At 38.9% G+C, this 16,436-nt stretch overlaps 1 protein-coding gene and 1 long non-coding RNA gene across 2 annotated transcripts; one reads left to right on the forward strand and one right to left on the reverse strand.

Moving 5' to 3' along the window:
* Positions 1 to 3,159: 3,159 nt before the first annotated feature.
* On the reverse strand, positions 3,160 to 6,505 carry LOC103513798 (calphotin-like; the record flags this gene model as incomplete). Its single annotated transcript, XM_008478645.3, has 3 exons — positions 3,160 to 4,532; positions 4,899 to 5,065; positions 6,244 to 6,505. Coding segments are annotated over 3 exons (1,350 nt in total), but the record flags the coding sequence as incomplete, so codon positions are not given.
* A 5,917-nt stretch (positions 6,506 to 12,422) lies between these two features.
* Positions 12,423 to 13,832, forward strand: LOC113469313. The gene is made up of 2 exons (XR_003392768.1): positions 12,423 to 12,640; positions 13,757 to 13,832. It is a non-coding gene; the product is annotated as an uncharacterized LOC113469313 (long non-coding RNA).
* Positions 13,833 to 16,436: the final 2,604 nt, after the last annotated feature.

Here is a 16,436-nt window from a genome sequence, read left to right on the forward strand (position 1 = left end):
GCTGCAGTGAGCACCAAAGTTGTGACATAATAACACAAAGAAACTGCATTTACATTTACAAAAGTCTCTCAAAATCAAGAGCCATCTAATCTATCAACCAACATCAGAAATTCCTGGCCTTAGAAACCCACTACCCACATATTTTTATGTACCTACCTACCTACCTAACTTTTACAACCCTGTAAGATTTTGTTGATAAACAATAGGTACAAAGTTACAAAAGATAAATTACAGCCATTTCTTAATGAAAAGAGCAAAAGGTCGAGGAATTTGATTGTAAAAATTTCAGCAAAACCTACGTGGAAGTTCAGAACGTAAATATTTTAACATAGAGGTCATTCCAACATGTAACTTTGTCTTTTGACTACAACTATAATAGAATTAATCTCAAAACACGTAGGAAGATACCGATACAAAACAATTGAAAAGAGAATACCTAGGTATATCTATCTAGGTGTTTAGGTATACACTATTATACATTATAGCATTATGCATACCTAATTACCTACATAATTAGACATTAAAATCCAAATATTAAATCCAATCACCTATTAGATACCTTACCCTACTAATGTATAGGTAGGTACCTACTTATTATACCTTCACATTATTTTATGCAATGTCTTTATCAAACTCTAAGATATCCATTGAATTATTTATTTGAAACCCAAAATATTATTTGGAAGAACTTACCTATTTGGGCTTTTTGGAAATGAAAAGTTTTTTAGAACTCTACCAAACGTTTTATAAAGTTTTATAATACCTATTATTACCTACTAGAACAGATTGTTCTATTACTGTACCTACCTAACATCCTACAGTGACAGTGTGAGGTGTGAGGAGTGGCTACCTAATGTTAGATAATAAATTGGGAAAATTATAGAGATTATCCAATACCCATAACAGTAGATAAATCTTGTAGTTTTGACTTTGACTTCTAGGTCTAGGTCTAAATTGTGTAAATTATACTAAAACTTTGCCTTGTGACATGAAGAACAATAGTAATGACTATATTGACCTTTAGAAATTACATATCTTTAAAAGTCAGAATATAATAGTTATAAACTCGTGTTAATTACTTTGAAATTACACTGTTCTTTATTTACTTCTCTTTACTATCACACCTTTAGTTCTATTTTTGAAGATTACTTACCACTACCACTTACATATTATCGATATCAGGGGCTGGCTTTGAGATGAGAATATGAAAAATTGAAGGAGCGATGGGAATCGGGCATGCTTTCTATTTCCCTGTAGATAATTATACAATTATTATGGCATTCATTCCACCAAGTCAATCTACAATACATGCAGAATGTAGACCTACTCTATTACATAGGATGTAAACTTGATGTTTATATTCGTCTGACAGTCTGACAACAGTTCCTCCATTAGGTTTGGTCAATTAAGTCCACTAGATTTGGACATGTTTATCTGCTAATTAATTTTATGGCAATATAGACAGTTATTATTGCTTTGATAATTTCTCATTTATCTATTTTGCTCATAGTTCGGAAAAAAATGAGAAAAAAAATATATTAGACTGTCTACTGTCTCCTATTACAAAATCCTGAGCCCATAAACCTTCAAAACAAACCACACACAAGTCCAATACCTACCCATGTTATAGATAATTGGTGGAGAGAGAAGGAAGACAGGATAGGAGAAAGCCAGCCGTTCCGAGAACGAACATTATCCCATCAGGATAAAATCCGCCCCGGGCGGGAATCGAACCCGCGGCCGAGCGCTTACAAGGCAGACGCACTACCAACTAAGCTAACCAGGCTGGCAATTTGGCAACTTTAATAGGAAGCTTTAAACAAAAATTTTAACAAGTTAGTCGTGTCTCTAGCAGCAATCTGATTGGTTAAATGACAGTGGACTTTGGCTATCTTAGCCAGCCTAGTTAGCTCGGAAGGTAGCGCGCCCGTCTTATAAGTGCTAAATTGCAGGTTCGATTTCCGTCCGGAGCGGACTTTAACAGATAAGGTTTGCTGTCGAAACGACTGGCTTATTCAGGATAAAATTCCATGACTGGGCTAAGGTGGAACCCTCGTCCTCCAGTTTACCAGACGAGCGTCTTGACCCATTGCCGTTCTTTATTCCGTCTTTGTATTATGCATCAAAATGGTACTCATATATTATTTTACATGTACGTAGAAATAAGTATAGGGTGTACAAAAATCTCTCGATGCGAACTTTATCACGGATAACCTTCGTTCTCGAAACGGCTGGCTTTCTCACCTATTCTGTCCTGCTCGCTTCGCTTTCGGGACGATATACCTCCTTTGTTACAGTTCCTTATCAAACCTAACAAACCTGCCTCGGTGGTGTAGTGGTCAAGGCGCTCGCCTGGTAAACAGGACGGCGTGGGTTCAATCCCAGCCGAGGTATGGAATTTTATCCTCATATAATTTGAGAATTTGACCACAATAATAGTAGTAGCCTACTGCTGGAGTAAAGGGACTTTTCAGTCCTATGCGAGCAGTATAAATAAGCACTATTATTACTATTACTTTGTCACCCCGGGGGTTAGAGCTTTGATAGAGGGAACTGTAACTGCTAAGGTCTTATCGTCCCATCCGGATGGGTGACCATTTGCCATCTGGGCAATCGCTGGCTTTCCCAGCTCCACTCAGGCTGGGCGTCCCTTAGCAGTTACAACTGTAACTTTCCCTCTATCACACCTCGTGTTATCTCATTTGGTAGGTACGTTAATTTTTGGACACCCCGCATGCAAGACCGCATGATCCTCCATTTGTGTCACCCTGTATGCAAGACCGCATGATCCTCCATTTGTGTGTTATTTTCGTTTTCCACCACAGTGTGCGTCATACGTCACATTGCAATATTGTACAATGACACGATGACTTTGCTGCTTGAGATTCCATATCTTTACTCCTCTCATCGTGAAACCGGGGGGGGGGGGGAAAGAATCGGGAGGGGGGGAGAACAAACATGATCCCATCAGGATAAAATCCACCCCGGGCGGGAATCGAACCCGCGACCTGGCGCTTACAAGGCAGACGCACTACCAACTAAGCTAACTAGGCTGGTAATGTTACGTTCAACGAGCTATTTAATTGCTTGATTTTAAGCTCAAATACTTTACTATAACATTGTTAATTGTAATTTATAAAATTTCGCATGCAGAAAAAGAAATATTCCAACAATTATTGTATTTTGAAACTTTTCTAGTTTCTTGCTTACACGTTTATTTGTTTGGAAAACATTTGGAAGAGCGCGAAAGATCAGCGGAGCGAACTTTAGCGCACACACAGACATAGACAAGTGCGCAATATTTTACACTGTACACAAAATAGGCGCGCTCGTCATAAGGCAGTGTTAGAAACCTGAGAAGCAAAGGCAGTATTGGTAACGTTACAGACTACGGGGGAAATGAAGGGTGTATGTGTTCGGACTTCTTATTTCGACAAAATTCGTTTCGTTATTCATCGCCTTGTCCAATTCGTTCACTTTTCCACCTCTTGGAGTGTCTATGAATGACGTCAACGGTTTGTCTATGACGTCACAGGAACCAGAGGTGTGTGAGGATTGGCATACGAAACAGATCTCATGGGAACAAGAGAGAGGTTGTGTTGTGTGTGGGTTTAGTGAGCAATGGGGCGCTCGTAGGCCTGAGCTGGGGTCTTGACACCGGTAGCAGCAGGGACAGGAACTAGAGGGACAATGGGAGCAGACGGGTCCACGGGCCGGGAGTAGGTGACAGCGTTGTACTCTGGTGCATAGCCGGGACGAACTGGTACACCGGGGACTAGAGGTGCTGTGTCAGCTGGGGTGTGGGCTGGGGAGCGCTTGGTCTTGGTGTCTCTGCGGGCACGGGAACGAGCGATTGCGTGTTCAGCAAAGTGAGCAGCCTTGGCAGCGGCGACCTCAGGGGTGTCAGCCAAGTAGCCGTCAGCAGTGACCGCTGGGGCGTAGGCGTAGGCGGGGTAAGTGTAGGGATAGGCAGCGTAGGGGAAGGCAGAGTAGGCGAGGGGCGCGTAAGGGTAGCCAGTCAGAGCGTAGGGGTAGTAATCCAGTGGAGAGCTGAAGTAGGGGGTGGTTCGCTTGGCATGTTCAGCAAAGTGAGCAGCCTTGGCAGCAGCAACTTCTGGGGTATCAGCCAGGTAGCCGTTGGGCAGGACGACGGATCTTCTGGAGCGAGACTTGGATTTGACATCACGCTTGGATCTCTCAACGTTCTCTACTTCGATAGTATCATCACTGGGGTCAGCTTGTGGGGCTGGAGCGGCGGGGACAGGGGCAGCAACCACAGCGGGTACGATGGGGTCAGCTTGTACGACAGCAGGGGCGATGGGGTCAGCTTGTACCACAGGAACAATAGGTTCGACTGGTACTACAGGGACTACTGGAGCAGGGGGCTGGGCAGGGGCAGGGCTACCAGGGGCGACTGGAAGGTCGTTGGAAGCCACCTTGTAACCTTCATGGTCAGCAGAGTATTGGGTGATGGAGACCTTGCCGTCTGGCTTGATGTAACTGAAGGTACCGTACTTGTTACCAGCAGCATCCTGGACATAACAAACGAGGAGAACATTTAACCATGGGCAATAATAACCAAGATACCCAGATGAGATTCATTCTCCGAACGGCTGGCTTTCTCCTATCCTGTCTTCCTTATTCGCTTTCGAGATAATACGACCTTAGCAGTTACAATTTCCTTCAATAAACCCCTTGAAGACAAGAAGGGGGGGGGGAACATATACCTATTTCAACGATTACTTTCTGGTGTTCTCGTGTTGACCCAGCTCCTAAATGGAAGTATTGTGTCTCTTCTCGCCCATCTGATAAGAGGCATACTACGGGATGGGCATGCTACGACACAGACCATATGCGTCATCTTTTTTTCATTATTATTATTTTAATAATAATCATACCTGGATAGCATGGTGAGATTGTCCTGGTTCGTCATGGCCGTATCTAGCCTGACCCAACTCATCCTGAGAGTGATATTGAGATTTGACTGGGGCCTCGGCCACTACTGGAACTGCTACGGATGGGGCAGCTACAATTGGTGCGGGAGCTACAATTGGTGCAGGAGGGGCTGGACATTGTAATAAGACAGTTTTAGCTACTAGTAAAGTAAAGCACGCTTCGGGACGTTAAACTGAGACAGTACTGGCCCTGTCAACCCAGAATTTAGAATAATAAATAGCAAAGATAAATTAAAATGCATGTTGACTAAATATCTCGAGAACTGTGATAACAAAAACAGAATATTAGAAATTATTCCTTAAAAAAACATTCTTCCTTATCGTAATTATTCCTTGAAAAAGAGCAGAATTCAAATGACAGAGTTATATGCACCTTAAATAATTCATTTAAAACGTGTTCCCCGTGTATTTCTTATGGGGGGACTAAAAAACGTCAATATCTCGGGAACGGTTTGGAATTTCTGGGGTTTTCGATTTTTCTCAGTATGTACAAAAAATAAGGAATCCAATGGTGAAAACCGCATCTTCCTAGCACGTCTAGAAGTGGGTTAGAATTAGTATGAGTGAGTGAGTCAGTGAGTCAGTCAGTCAGTTACACAAGGGGCTGTATATATTTAGGATTACTTTACTCTACCTTTAACGTTCCATCAATTCAAGATATTTATATTTACAAATTATGTTTCTTCAGTATTAAACATGATTATAAATGGTCATTTGTAACAAACTCATATAATACGAGACAAACTGGGTTAACTCGAACATTACAGTCCCATACAACACTTTTACAGAGACAGTTCACACATTTAGGACCAAAAATATATGACCTGTTACCTCCAGAATTTAGAATAATAAATAGCAAAGATAAATTAAAATGCATGTTGACTAAATAACCGCTTACGCATTACTTCAAGGCACACTCTTTTATATCCATGCCTATCCAAGAACGGAAAAGTCTGGTTAGAAAATTTCCGCCCTGACCGGGATTTGAACCCAGCACCTCCGGGTTCAGAATCAGTGCTCTTGACCACTCGGCCACAGAGGTAGGCCAACTGGGCCACCTCTCACACTAGCTAGGAGACCTATGTCGCGCGACTCAGGTTGTGGTTATGTACCGGGTTGAGATGAGCTCGGACTAGGTGAGACAGGATATTCTTTCTACAGTTTGGAATGGGAGTGGTAACTGAAAAACAAGGCAAGTTTACCAACCTTGCCTTCCCCAACCCGGTACGTAACCACAACCTCAAGCATTCTCAATTTACCTGAGTAGGCGTAGGGGCAGTTTACTTACCTGAGTAGGCGTAGGCAGGGGCAGGATAGGGGAGAGCAGGGGCAGCAGCATAGGACACGACAGGGGCGGTCTCGGCTACCGAGTAGGAGAATCCGGTGATGGGGCGAGGGGCGTAGAAGTAGGGGGCTGGGGCGTACCCATTGTAAGCGTAGGGGGAGTAGGCGTAGATGCTACGCTTGGTGTTGGCGGGGGCCGCGGTGCTTGCGGCTACCAGCGCGCACAGAACAACCTGAGGGAGAGACAGAAACGGGTTAACGGGGGTTCAAAAATATTCCTCTGATGTCCGCTACAATTTGAGTTTAAGTTTCTTGCATTAAGCAATAATTGAAGCGCTTAATCTAAGAGTTACGGCTTTTAAACTCACTACGAACTTGAGAAGTTCTACTACACTATTAAGAAGCACGTCGACCCTATTTAAATAGGAAAAGGCTAGGAAGAAGAAGAAGAAGAAGAAGAAGAAGAAGAAGAAGAAGAAAAAGAAGAAGATTAAGTTAAGAAGTAGTTGGAGGTGTAAAAAATAACAAAATACTGATTGGAAAAAATCTCTTTCAAAATTAACGTTGACTCTGCCGAAAATTGAACCCGGACCTTCGGCATACAAATCTAGTATAATACCAACGAGGAACGGAAATTGCTACATTTACAATTATTACATATTGGAGGTCTTTAGAAAAATACATAAATAATAAATATAGTCTCCTTAGTGTTGATAAGTATCTAAATATATCCGCCCAGTTGTTATTTTGATTGTAAGATAAACGAAATTCAAATTCCAATAGAAAAAATGGTTTCGACTGTAAATAAATTAAAATTCCTACAGAAAATGGTTTTATAATTTTTATTATAATGATTAAAATTATTCTAATAAAACTGATTACAATTTGGTCGGAAGGAGACACCATACATGGAGTGTGTCGCAGTTGAAGAGAATATAGTCGTTCGAGAAACAAAAGTGCCTATCGATATCGACTTTTTTCTTTTTCAAAAATGACATTTTTGCAATCCTGACGCAATTCTTAACAGTGGATGAACTCGAGTTGGGTGTAAAATAACAGAGTATCCCAGTAAAAATAAAGCAGAATAACTAATTAGTGAACGCCTATATCATACTGAACTCGCACTTCGTGCTCGGGAGGGGGGCTTCGCCCCCCTCCACCCCCCGGGGGCTTCGCGTGTTCGCTACGCGGGGTTGCGTATACACTCGTAATATCCCGAATAAAATAACTTGTGTTAAAAAAAGAGCACCCATCTGATGAGGAACACACGGGATGGGCATGCTACGACACAGACTCAGCACCTAAATGGGAAATACCTACCTCTTCAACTGATGAGAGACATACTACGAGATGGGCATGCTACGAAACGGACCACACAAGTCTCATAATAAATTATTGGGAAACGACTTCTGAGACACCCTGTGTATAACCATTGTAGATCTATAGGTAGGTACATACATATATGTTTAATAAAATATTGGTCCATACCTCTGAACTATGTATGGTATTTGGACCATGCACCTGATCTCATGCGCATGGCATATGTACCTACATTACCTACCTATAAAACAGCCATCAACTCTGCAGATATTGCTCATTTCTAACTCAGGACTGTTAGACTGTAGAACGAGATTTTTTTTTTTTTTTTTCAAACTGCGAAAGAAATAGCCTGACAAAAAAAAACTGATTTTAAAAGCAACAGAAAAACAGTAAAAGAAGAAAAAACTCCTAAACAAATTACCAGAAAATCTAATAGGTCACCTACCAATAACATTATTATACAAATGAACAAACTCACCGAGTTATGCTCGTAATTTAAAGACAAAAATAGTAAGAGTTAAAAAAAAGAAAAGAAAAAAATTTGGACCGATTGCAATACTTTCTCATTACCTTGTATAGGTTCCCTATACGTAAAGGTAATAGAAAGTAAAAAAATGTAACAAAAAATGTAAGAGGAACTAGGCAGATTGTGAAACCTTATGGTTTTGATGATGGAGCTGGATTGATGTATATTGTTGATTGAGGAAAAAAAAAAAATAAAAATTGAGAACATTTGATAAAAAAAAAAAAAAAAAAAAAAAAAAAAAAACCACAAGGCTGACGAAATACGCCGACTCCGTCTGGATACGAGAAAAGGCGAAGAAGAAGAAGAAGAAGAAGAAGAAGAAGAAGAAGAAGAAGAAGAAAAAGAAGAAGAAGAAGAAGAAGAAGAAGAAGAAGAAGAAGAAGAAGAAGAAGAAGAAGATTTTATAACATAAAGATCTTCTTCTTTTTTTAAGAGGTTTGACAGAGGGAACTGTAACTGCTATGGTCTTATCGTCCCGAAATCGAAGAGATAAGGAAGACAGGATAGGAGAAAGCCAGCCGTTCCGAGAACGAACATTATCCCATCGGGATAAAATCCGCCCCGGGCGGGAATCGAACCCGCGGTCTAGCGCTTACGAGGCAGACGCACTACCAACTAAGCTAACTAGGCTGGCTATAAAAATCTTCAATCCCTCATTTGATGACAGTGTATCAAGGACAGTGATAGCTTGCATCTTTGGATGATGATTTGATGATTGATGAGTAGATGATGAAATGATGACATAGAAGCTCTTTGGAGGACCAGCCCGTAACCAAAAGAGACATGGTGGCTCAATCAATCTATAGGTATTAATCAACCTAGGTACAAATATCTATTTTATAGATACAGACGGCTATCATAGGTAATAGGTAATCAATAGAATAGAATAGAATATACCTTGTTTATCCTGCCAGAATGAGACTGAAAAGTCCCTTTACTCCCGCAGTCTAAACCAAGGTCTTATATATTTCATAGGTAAAGTTTACAGATAAGTTTATAAACCTTGCTTAACTAAAAAAAAAAATAATAATAATAATAATAATAATCAATAAATGAATCTAGGTACATATACAGGTATCCAATATCCAATGCGTGAGATTTTATTGTGTCAGGTCAGATCACAGTCAGTAGTGAAAGTGATCCAAGATATTAGAATATGTACACACCTAATATGAGACAGTGAGACTAAACATAAGACAGACCTAGATACTAATGGAAAAAGTACTTGTAAGACAATAGTATAAAGTCAATGGGAGGTTTTTGAATTGTTCTTTGATGTTATTATGTCACAAATCAATCAAATATTTGAGAACAGGGCGCTGGATTGTACGTAGGGATACCTTCCAGTGTCTAAAGACTCCTCTAAAACTCTATAGTCTGAAGGATCACTGAAGTTAAGCAACACCTTTCTTGATTTTCATTCGGACAGGTGACCAGGTAGGACAACGTGTTGTTGGACAAATCGGGGGCCGATTAGATTAGCTTCGTGAGGAAAATTGAGGAACTACCTATTTCAACGAAAAGGTGAGATACAAAAACTTTCACATAAAGAAGGAGAAGAATACAATACAATTTTAAGAAGAATAATGAAGACGAAGAAGAACAACAAAGAAGAAGGAGGAGAAGAAAACAAAGAAGAAGAAGGAGGAGGAGAAGAAAACGAAGAAGAAGAAGAAGAAGAAGAAGAAGAAGAAGAAGAAGAAGAAGAAGAAGAAGAAGAAGAAGAAGGAGGAGGAGGAGGAGGAGAAGAAAACGAAGAAGAAGGAGGAGGAGAAGAAAACGAAGAAGAAGAAGAAGAAGAAGAAGAAGAAGAAGAAGAAGAAGAAGAAGAAGAAGAAGAAGAAGACTAGGAGATTATGGTAGAAAACGATACTGAATGAGAATAACTAGAAGAAGAATGTGAAGAACATTTTATAAGGAAGTGCAAAAAATCTCTCCAATATGAACTCAGAATCAGATCGATCTAAACTGATTCATCATCTTGAGCTGACCCATATTCCTGTTCCTTACGTAAGTTCGGACACAGATTGCACCATACCTCTGCGTCATAGCACGTCCCGTAGTATGTCTTGCGACATACTCGGATATGTTGAACTTTCTTTTTCTTCTGTAACAAATTCCTCTATGATTAGGTAGGTACTTGGGTACTTACGTTTTTTGTGTTTGTTTGAAATCAACTAAGGTCTATGATGTAGGTATATGGGGTCTTGTATAATCCATTAGTTTCAAGTTTTACGCAATTCTACACTAAAAAGTTGTACCTAGCTGTGTTCAGAAGTTCAAACCTCGTTTGAATTTCGTTCGTAAATGGGTACATGTTTTTAAAGTTTTTAAAATTTCTTATGGCTTTTTTTTTTTCTTTTAATAATCTCTCATACGGACTAGGCTTTGGCCCTGTAAAATAGATATCTAATTAGTTAGGTACCAAATTTCCTTCATACTAGGTATCCACTTTGAACTTTTTTCTAAGGGATTCATCATTGGGTAACAGAACTGTTCGGCCTGTTGGCACATTTTCAACCAAGTTTATAAAAATTGTACCAGGTAAATGGGAGTTACATAAAAAAGAACCCTGTACAAAAAAAACTATGGAAATCCCGCCCTGTACTGTTACCATGGTAACTGATGAAATGCGTCATCAGTTACATCAATCTGGACCGGACTCATAACACTATTAGTACTATTATAGTCATCACTTATACCTATAGGTAGTACTATAACTTTCACTCTATGTATGTTTGGTCCAGAGACCTAGTCACCCAGAGCACTGACCCACAGCATCTGGCCTTCAATGTCCAACACATAGGTATTGCTTGAATGATTAGAGAATTGATTTTCTTTATGTACCTCTTCGCTTTCGGGACAATAAGACCTTAGCAGTTACATTTCCCTCTGTCAAACCTTTGAAAGCCAGCCTAGTTAGCTTGCTTGGTAGTGCGTCTGCCTTGTAACCGCTAGGCCGCGGGTTCGATTCCCGCCCGGGGCGGATTTTATCCTGATGGGATAATGTTCGTTCTCGGAACGGCTGGCTTTCCTCCTATCCTGTCTTCATTCTTTCTTCGATTTTGGGACGATAAGACTCTAGCATTTACAGTTCCCTCTGTCAAACCTCTAAAAAAAAAACTGTATTTTGTAGGATCTTTCAGTTTATAGTATTTTGTATACGTTTTCGTAAGTAATAAAAATACCTAGGTACGTAGGTATCTACATAAACATTGCTTCCTGATTTCATTTTCATTGTAGGTACCTATTTTATTTACCTTTTGTACCTACTTTTATTCACACTTACCTTCGTGCACTTTTTTTTTTGTTCACTAATTTTTCATCATAACTAGGTACTTTTTGTACTACGTCTCTTTTATCTAGTCTTTGTGCCATTTGTATGATTTTTACATCACTGAAGATGACTTAGCAAAATCTCCACTGTATATGATTCATTCTTATTCCTGATGACAAAAGTTCTGATGTGAAATGCTAGTAGGTGGTAATCATTATGGAGGTGAAACATTAGAATCACTTTCACTATTTGCTAATCTATGTAGACGCATTCAAAGAAGAAAAAAACTTTTGTTGTAGGGAGTTTTGGCATCTCCACTAATTAGGATTAGGAAATTGAATTTCCTTTTTAGGTGCAGGATTTTGGTGAAAAAAAAGGAAATTATGTCATTTATATTATAGACATAAGGAAAATCTTCTCTTTTCTCAGTCTCTCTTTCTGGTCCAATAGATCAGTTGCGCTTACTTGGGTGATGTTTCAAAGTCATAGAGCAGGAAAAATGAGGACCAACGGAATTTTTCTTTTCTTCAACGTTCTTTAAAATATACAAGTACCGTAAAAATAATAGTTAAGTAAATAAGAAGAGTTTTGAATGCATTGTTAACATTCATGGCCTTTGATCACTAAAGCTACGTGACCTAATTAAAAAATTACATCAAATTATGACGTTTCTAAATCTATGTGTACATAACCATGTACTTGTCTTGCCACTATTGTCTTGCCATTACATTCTCTTTTTTTTTTTTACTCGATGGCATTTGGTTGTCAACGTTTGCTCAACTTTAGTGATCCACCCGAAACTTTCTGCCACATTTCATCAAAATGGATCAGTTGCAAATGGGTAAAAATTATTAATAGATGGTCGATTCTTATGTAAAAAGTTGTGAAAAATCCACATCTGAGGTCAAAACTCCGAAAAAATAAATGTAAAAGGTCGAAAATTCAATTTTCATTTTCCGTTCTAATGAAAGAATTCAAATATGTGTAAACGGCGGTAAGGGACTTTTTAGTCCTATCCCAGCAGGATAAACAAGGTATATTCTATTCTACCATTGAACCCTGTGTACCCTGATTATTCCAGGAGTACAAGCTCAACTCTGCCAAAATCCAAATCGACTGGCCGGGTCCCGGGAAGCGAAAGCCCGACGCTGAGCCCTCGTGCGGGTTCGAGCACGAGTTATGTCCGCAAGTAGACTCGCAACAGAGCTCCATCATATTTGCCGGGGTCCTGGGTCTACTACTGTTCTGTTCCTTTGTTATCACCATCAGCATTTACCGGTAAGTTAGTGCGAGTTATGTCCGCAAGTAGACTCGCAACAGACCTCTACCATATTCAGCTCCCATGGTGTAGTGGTCACTGCACTCGCCTTGCACCCGAGAGATCCGGGTTCAATTCCCCACGGGGACAAATAATTTGTACCTAACAATCTAACATAGGATAATTCTATCTTTTATGTTAAATATGATCAGAAAAATAGCGAAAAAAGACCTTGTTGAGACTTCTCTTTGTTAATAGGAAATTATTCTCTGTCTTGTTTGTCTCCACACATAGAAGGAGGAATATACTATGTAGTTATTATTTCATCTTAATAGAACAGTTACGCTTGCTTGGGTGATGTTTCAAAATCATAGAGCAGGAAAAATGAGGACCAACGGAATTTTTCTTTTTCTCCTACGACTTCTAGATTCCGAGATAAAACGATTTAAAAAATACCGGTAAATCGTGAACTTTGACGTCACGGCATACGCTCCCGTAGGCGATGACGTCACATCAAATGTCCCGAGCAAAGCTCCCTCGCAGGCAACGCATACGTTTCTGCGCAGTTCTTTCTTCTCCTCCGCTAGCGCGCTTGCATACTGGCGCTACCTAACGGACAAAAAAAACAGCTGCGTAAAGTCTGACGTCACACATATTTGAACTCTGTCATTAGAACGGAAAATAAAAATTGAATTTTCGACCTTTTAAAGTTATTTTTTCGGAGTTTTGACCTCAGATTTGAATTTTTCCAACTTTATACATAGGAATCGACCATTTATTTATAATTTTTACTCATTTGCAACTGCTCCATTCTGTGACCAAACAAAAGTCATGTAAGTATTTCTCATTCCCGTTTCTTACTTTTTACGCTGCCGCAAAACTGTTACCTAGGGATGTTGCGATATATCGAAAACCGATATACCTATATCGAGTCTGACGTCACACATATTTGAACTCTTTCATTAGAACGGAAAATAAAAATTAAATTTTCGACCTTTTACAGTTATTTTTTCGGAGTTTTGACCTCAGATTTGGATTTTTCCCTACTTTTTACATAAGAATTGACCATTCATTTATAATTTTTACCCATTTGCAACTGCTCCATTAATAAAGTATTCTCTGCGTTTTCATTGCAGGAAATGGAAGATAGAGCTAGAGATAGAAGGTCTCCTGTGGAAGATAGACCCGAGTGATATCGTGGGATATCCTGGCAATTTTATTAGTAACTTTTTTTTGGTTTGATAGAGGGAACTGTAACTGCTAAGGTCTTATCGTCCCGAAAGAGAACCAGAGAAGGAAGACAGGATAGGAGAAATCCAGCCGTTCCGAGAACGAACAGTATCCCATCAGGATAAAATCCTCCCCAGACGGGGATCGAACCTGCGGCCTAGCACTTGTAAGGCAGACGCGCTACCAACCAAGCTAACTAGGCTGGCAGAAAACTGAATGGAGCAAAACCAGTAGCTCCATGATCGGACTACCTAACAGTATTTTTGAGTCACCCTGTATAAACCAATGTAGAAATTTCAAATTGAAATGGGTGGGCACACGCTGTGACGTCTGGTGACAAATCTGTGACACTGATCGAAAGAAGCAAGAGAACAATAAGTTACATACTTCATATAAATAATCTCACCAGAGATATCTATCTATCTACAGGGTGCGGCGCGGTTATTTACTTTTTTGAAACTTCGATTAAAAAAAGGCTGTCATTCTTAACTGATGTTTAATGCTGAATTATTATCAAGAAATGTTGGAAATTTGATTTTTTGAAGGTTGGTGGACTCCTCAAACCTTCATAAAATCAAATTTCCAACATTTCTTGATAATAATTCAGCATTAAACATCAGTTAAGAAAATAACAGCCTTTTTTTAAATCGAAGTTTAGAAAAAGTAAATAACCGCGCCGCACCCTGTACATAATCTATCTACCTCTCTTTATAGTCTCAGTAGAGATATCTATCTAAAGTTGACAATGATGAAAGTGGAAGTGACAGATATGTAGAATCCTAAAGTACAAGTGACGACAAATAGATCCCTATTACTTATACATAGGTACGAGAAGATTGAAAGATTAAGCCCGGGGTCTACAATATGAAGTTAAAGTATTTGTTAACCTGGAAGAATACTCGCGGACAGGCCCGAACATTCTCCGGGCATTCTCCAAGGTTAACAAACACTTAACATTGTAGACCGGGAGGTAACGATAGTACAAAGAGGAAATGATTGATGGAAAGATAAGGATGAAAAAATTAAATTGAAAGTGCATTTAAAAGTACCTGTATTGGTAGTGCGTCTGCCTTGTAAGCGCTAGGCCGCGGGTTCGATTCCCGCCCGGGCGGATTTTATCCTGATGGGATAATGTTCGTTCTTTGTTTAATATGTATTGTTATGTTATGCTGATTACATCGTTTCTATTAAATGATGTTACTGTAATAACTAGGTAGGTACCATGTAGATAGGCATAATATAAATGTTATTTATTGGTGTTACGTATGGTTGTATTATTGGTTTACTTATTGGATTTTCCATATTAGGAAGTATATAAGTGCAGACATGCAGTGTACCTTATGTATGTACCTAATAGTGATAGTGATTTTCAGACTATGGTGTAGGTACCTACCCATCCTTATGCTAATGAGATTGAAATCAAAATGGAATAGTTAGATTGTAGATAATATTTATTTTATATGTAGAAATAATTCCATATTGTAATGAAATAAATTGTAACATTAATGAAATAGATTGTAATGTTGATGGAATAAAAAAAAAGTTACTTCATCTATTTCCTGAAAATGAAAGTCACTTGCACAATAGATCGAAATCTAATTTAGACTCTGTCATCTTGTGAATGGTAAAACACCTGTCTTGTAAGCTCTAGATTGCTGGTTCGATTCTCGAAGTTTACTTAATCCAATTCTCTTAAACGAAACGGCAAGGTTTCTCTTATCTTGTCCTCCTTATCTATTTTAATCCTAACAGGAGTCAATTTCATTCAAACAAAGAACCTACCAAATTGATTCAAACAGTTTCATTCAAACATACAGGTAGGTAATAGGTACATATACACAGCTACCTACTTTTACCTACTACCTAGGTACATTAGTGTCAATTGAAAGATAAACGAACTGTTAGGTACCTAGAAGTTGGTATTATAGGTATGTACCTAACATTTTATTGAATTAGTGCCTCACCTAATTACACAATCAAACAATGGAACCATCTCCCAACCAGATTAGAAGATTTGGTACTAACACAACTTTCTCTATGAGTAAATATGAAATACCTATAATACCTAACCTAGGCACTAGGTACCTGTAACATAGGTAGGTATCTCTAGGTACCTATAATATATTTAGGTATCTACCTCTAGGTACCTATAACATATTTAGGTATCTAGAAGTCAAACAAAAGTTATTTACTGAGAACAGAAAGAGACTAAATTAGGCACTTGCCTAAAATATCACAGCACACGAACAATTTTATTACGTTTCTGAGATATAAGCGTGGTTCGCAAATCACGAACCACCCTGTAGTCAAAAATATGGATAAATTATAGGTATAGAGAATTAGGATATATTATGGGTAAGTATTTGATAAGGATAAAATATAGGTAAGTATTTGATTAGCTAATTTTGGCAGCTCCACCAATTTAAACTACCTACTTATTTATTGTTTACATATTGATTTTTCCTGTTCCCTAATCCTCTATCTATTTGGGGCTCTGATTTGGATTGTCTCCAAGATGTAAGGAATTTGAGTTCAATGCCACCCCAACTTGGACACTGAACATCCCATTTTCTATCTCTAATTTTA

The sequence above is a fragment of the Diaphorina citri genome, unplaced genomic scaffold (assembly GCF_000475195.1).
Source record: "Diaphorina citri unplaced genomic scaffold, Diaci psyllid genome assembly version 1.1 scaffold1027, whole genome shotgun sequence".
Classification (NCBI taxonomy): domain Eukaryota; kingdom Metazoa; phylum Arthropoda; class Insecta; order Hemiptera; family Psyllidae; genus Diaphorina; species Diaphorina citri.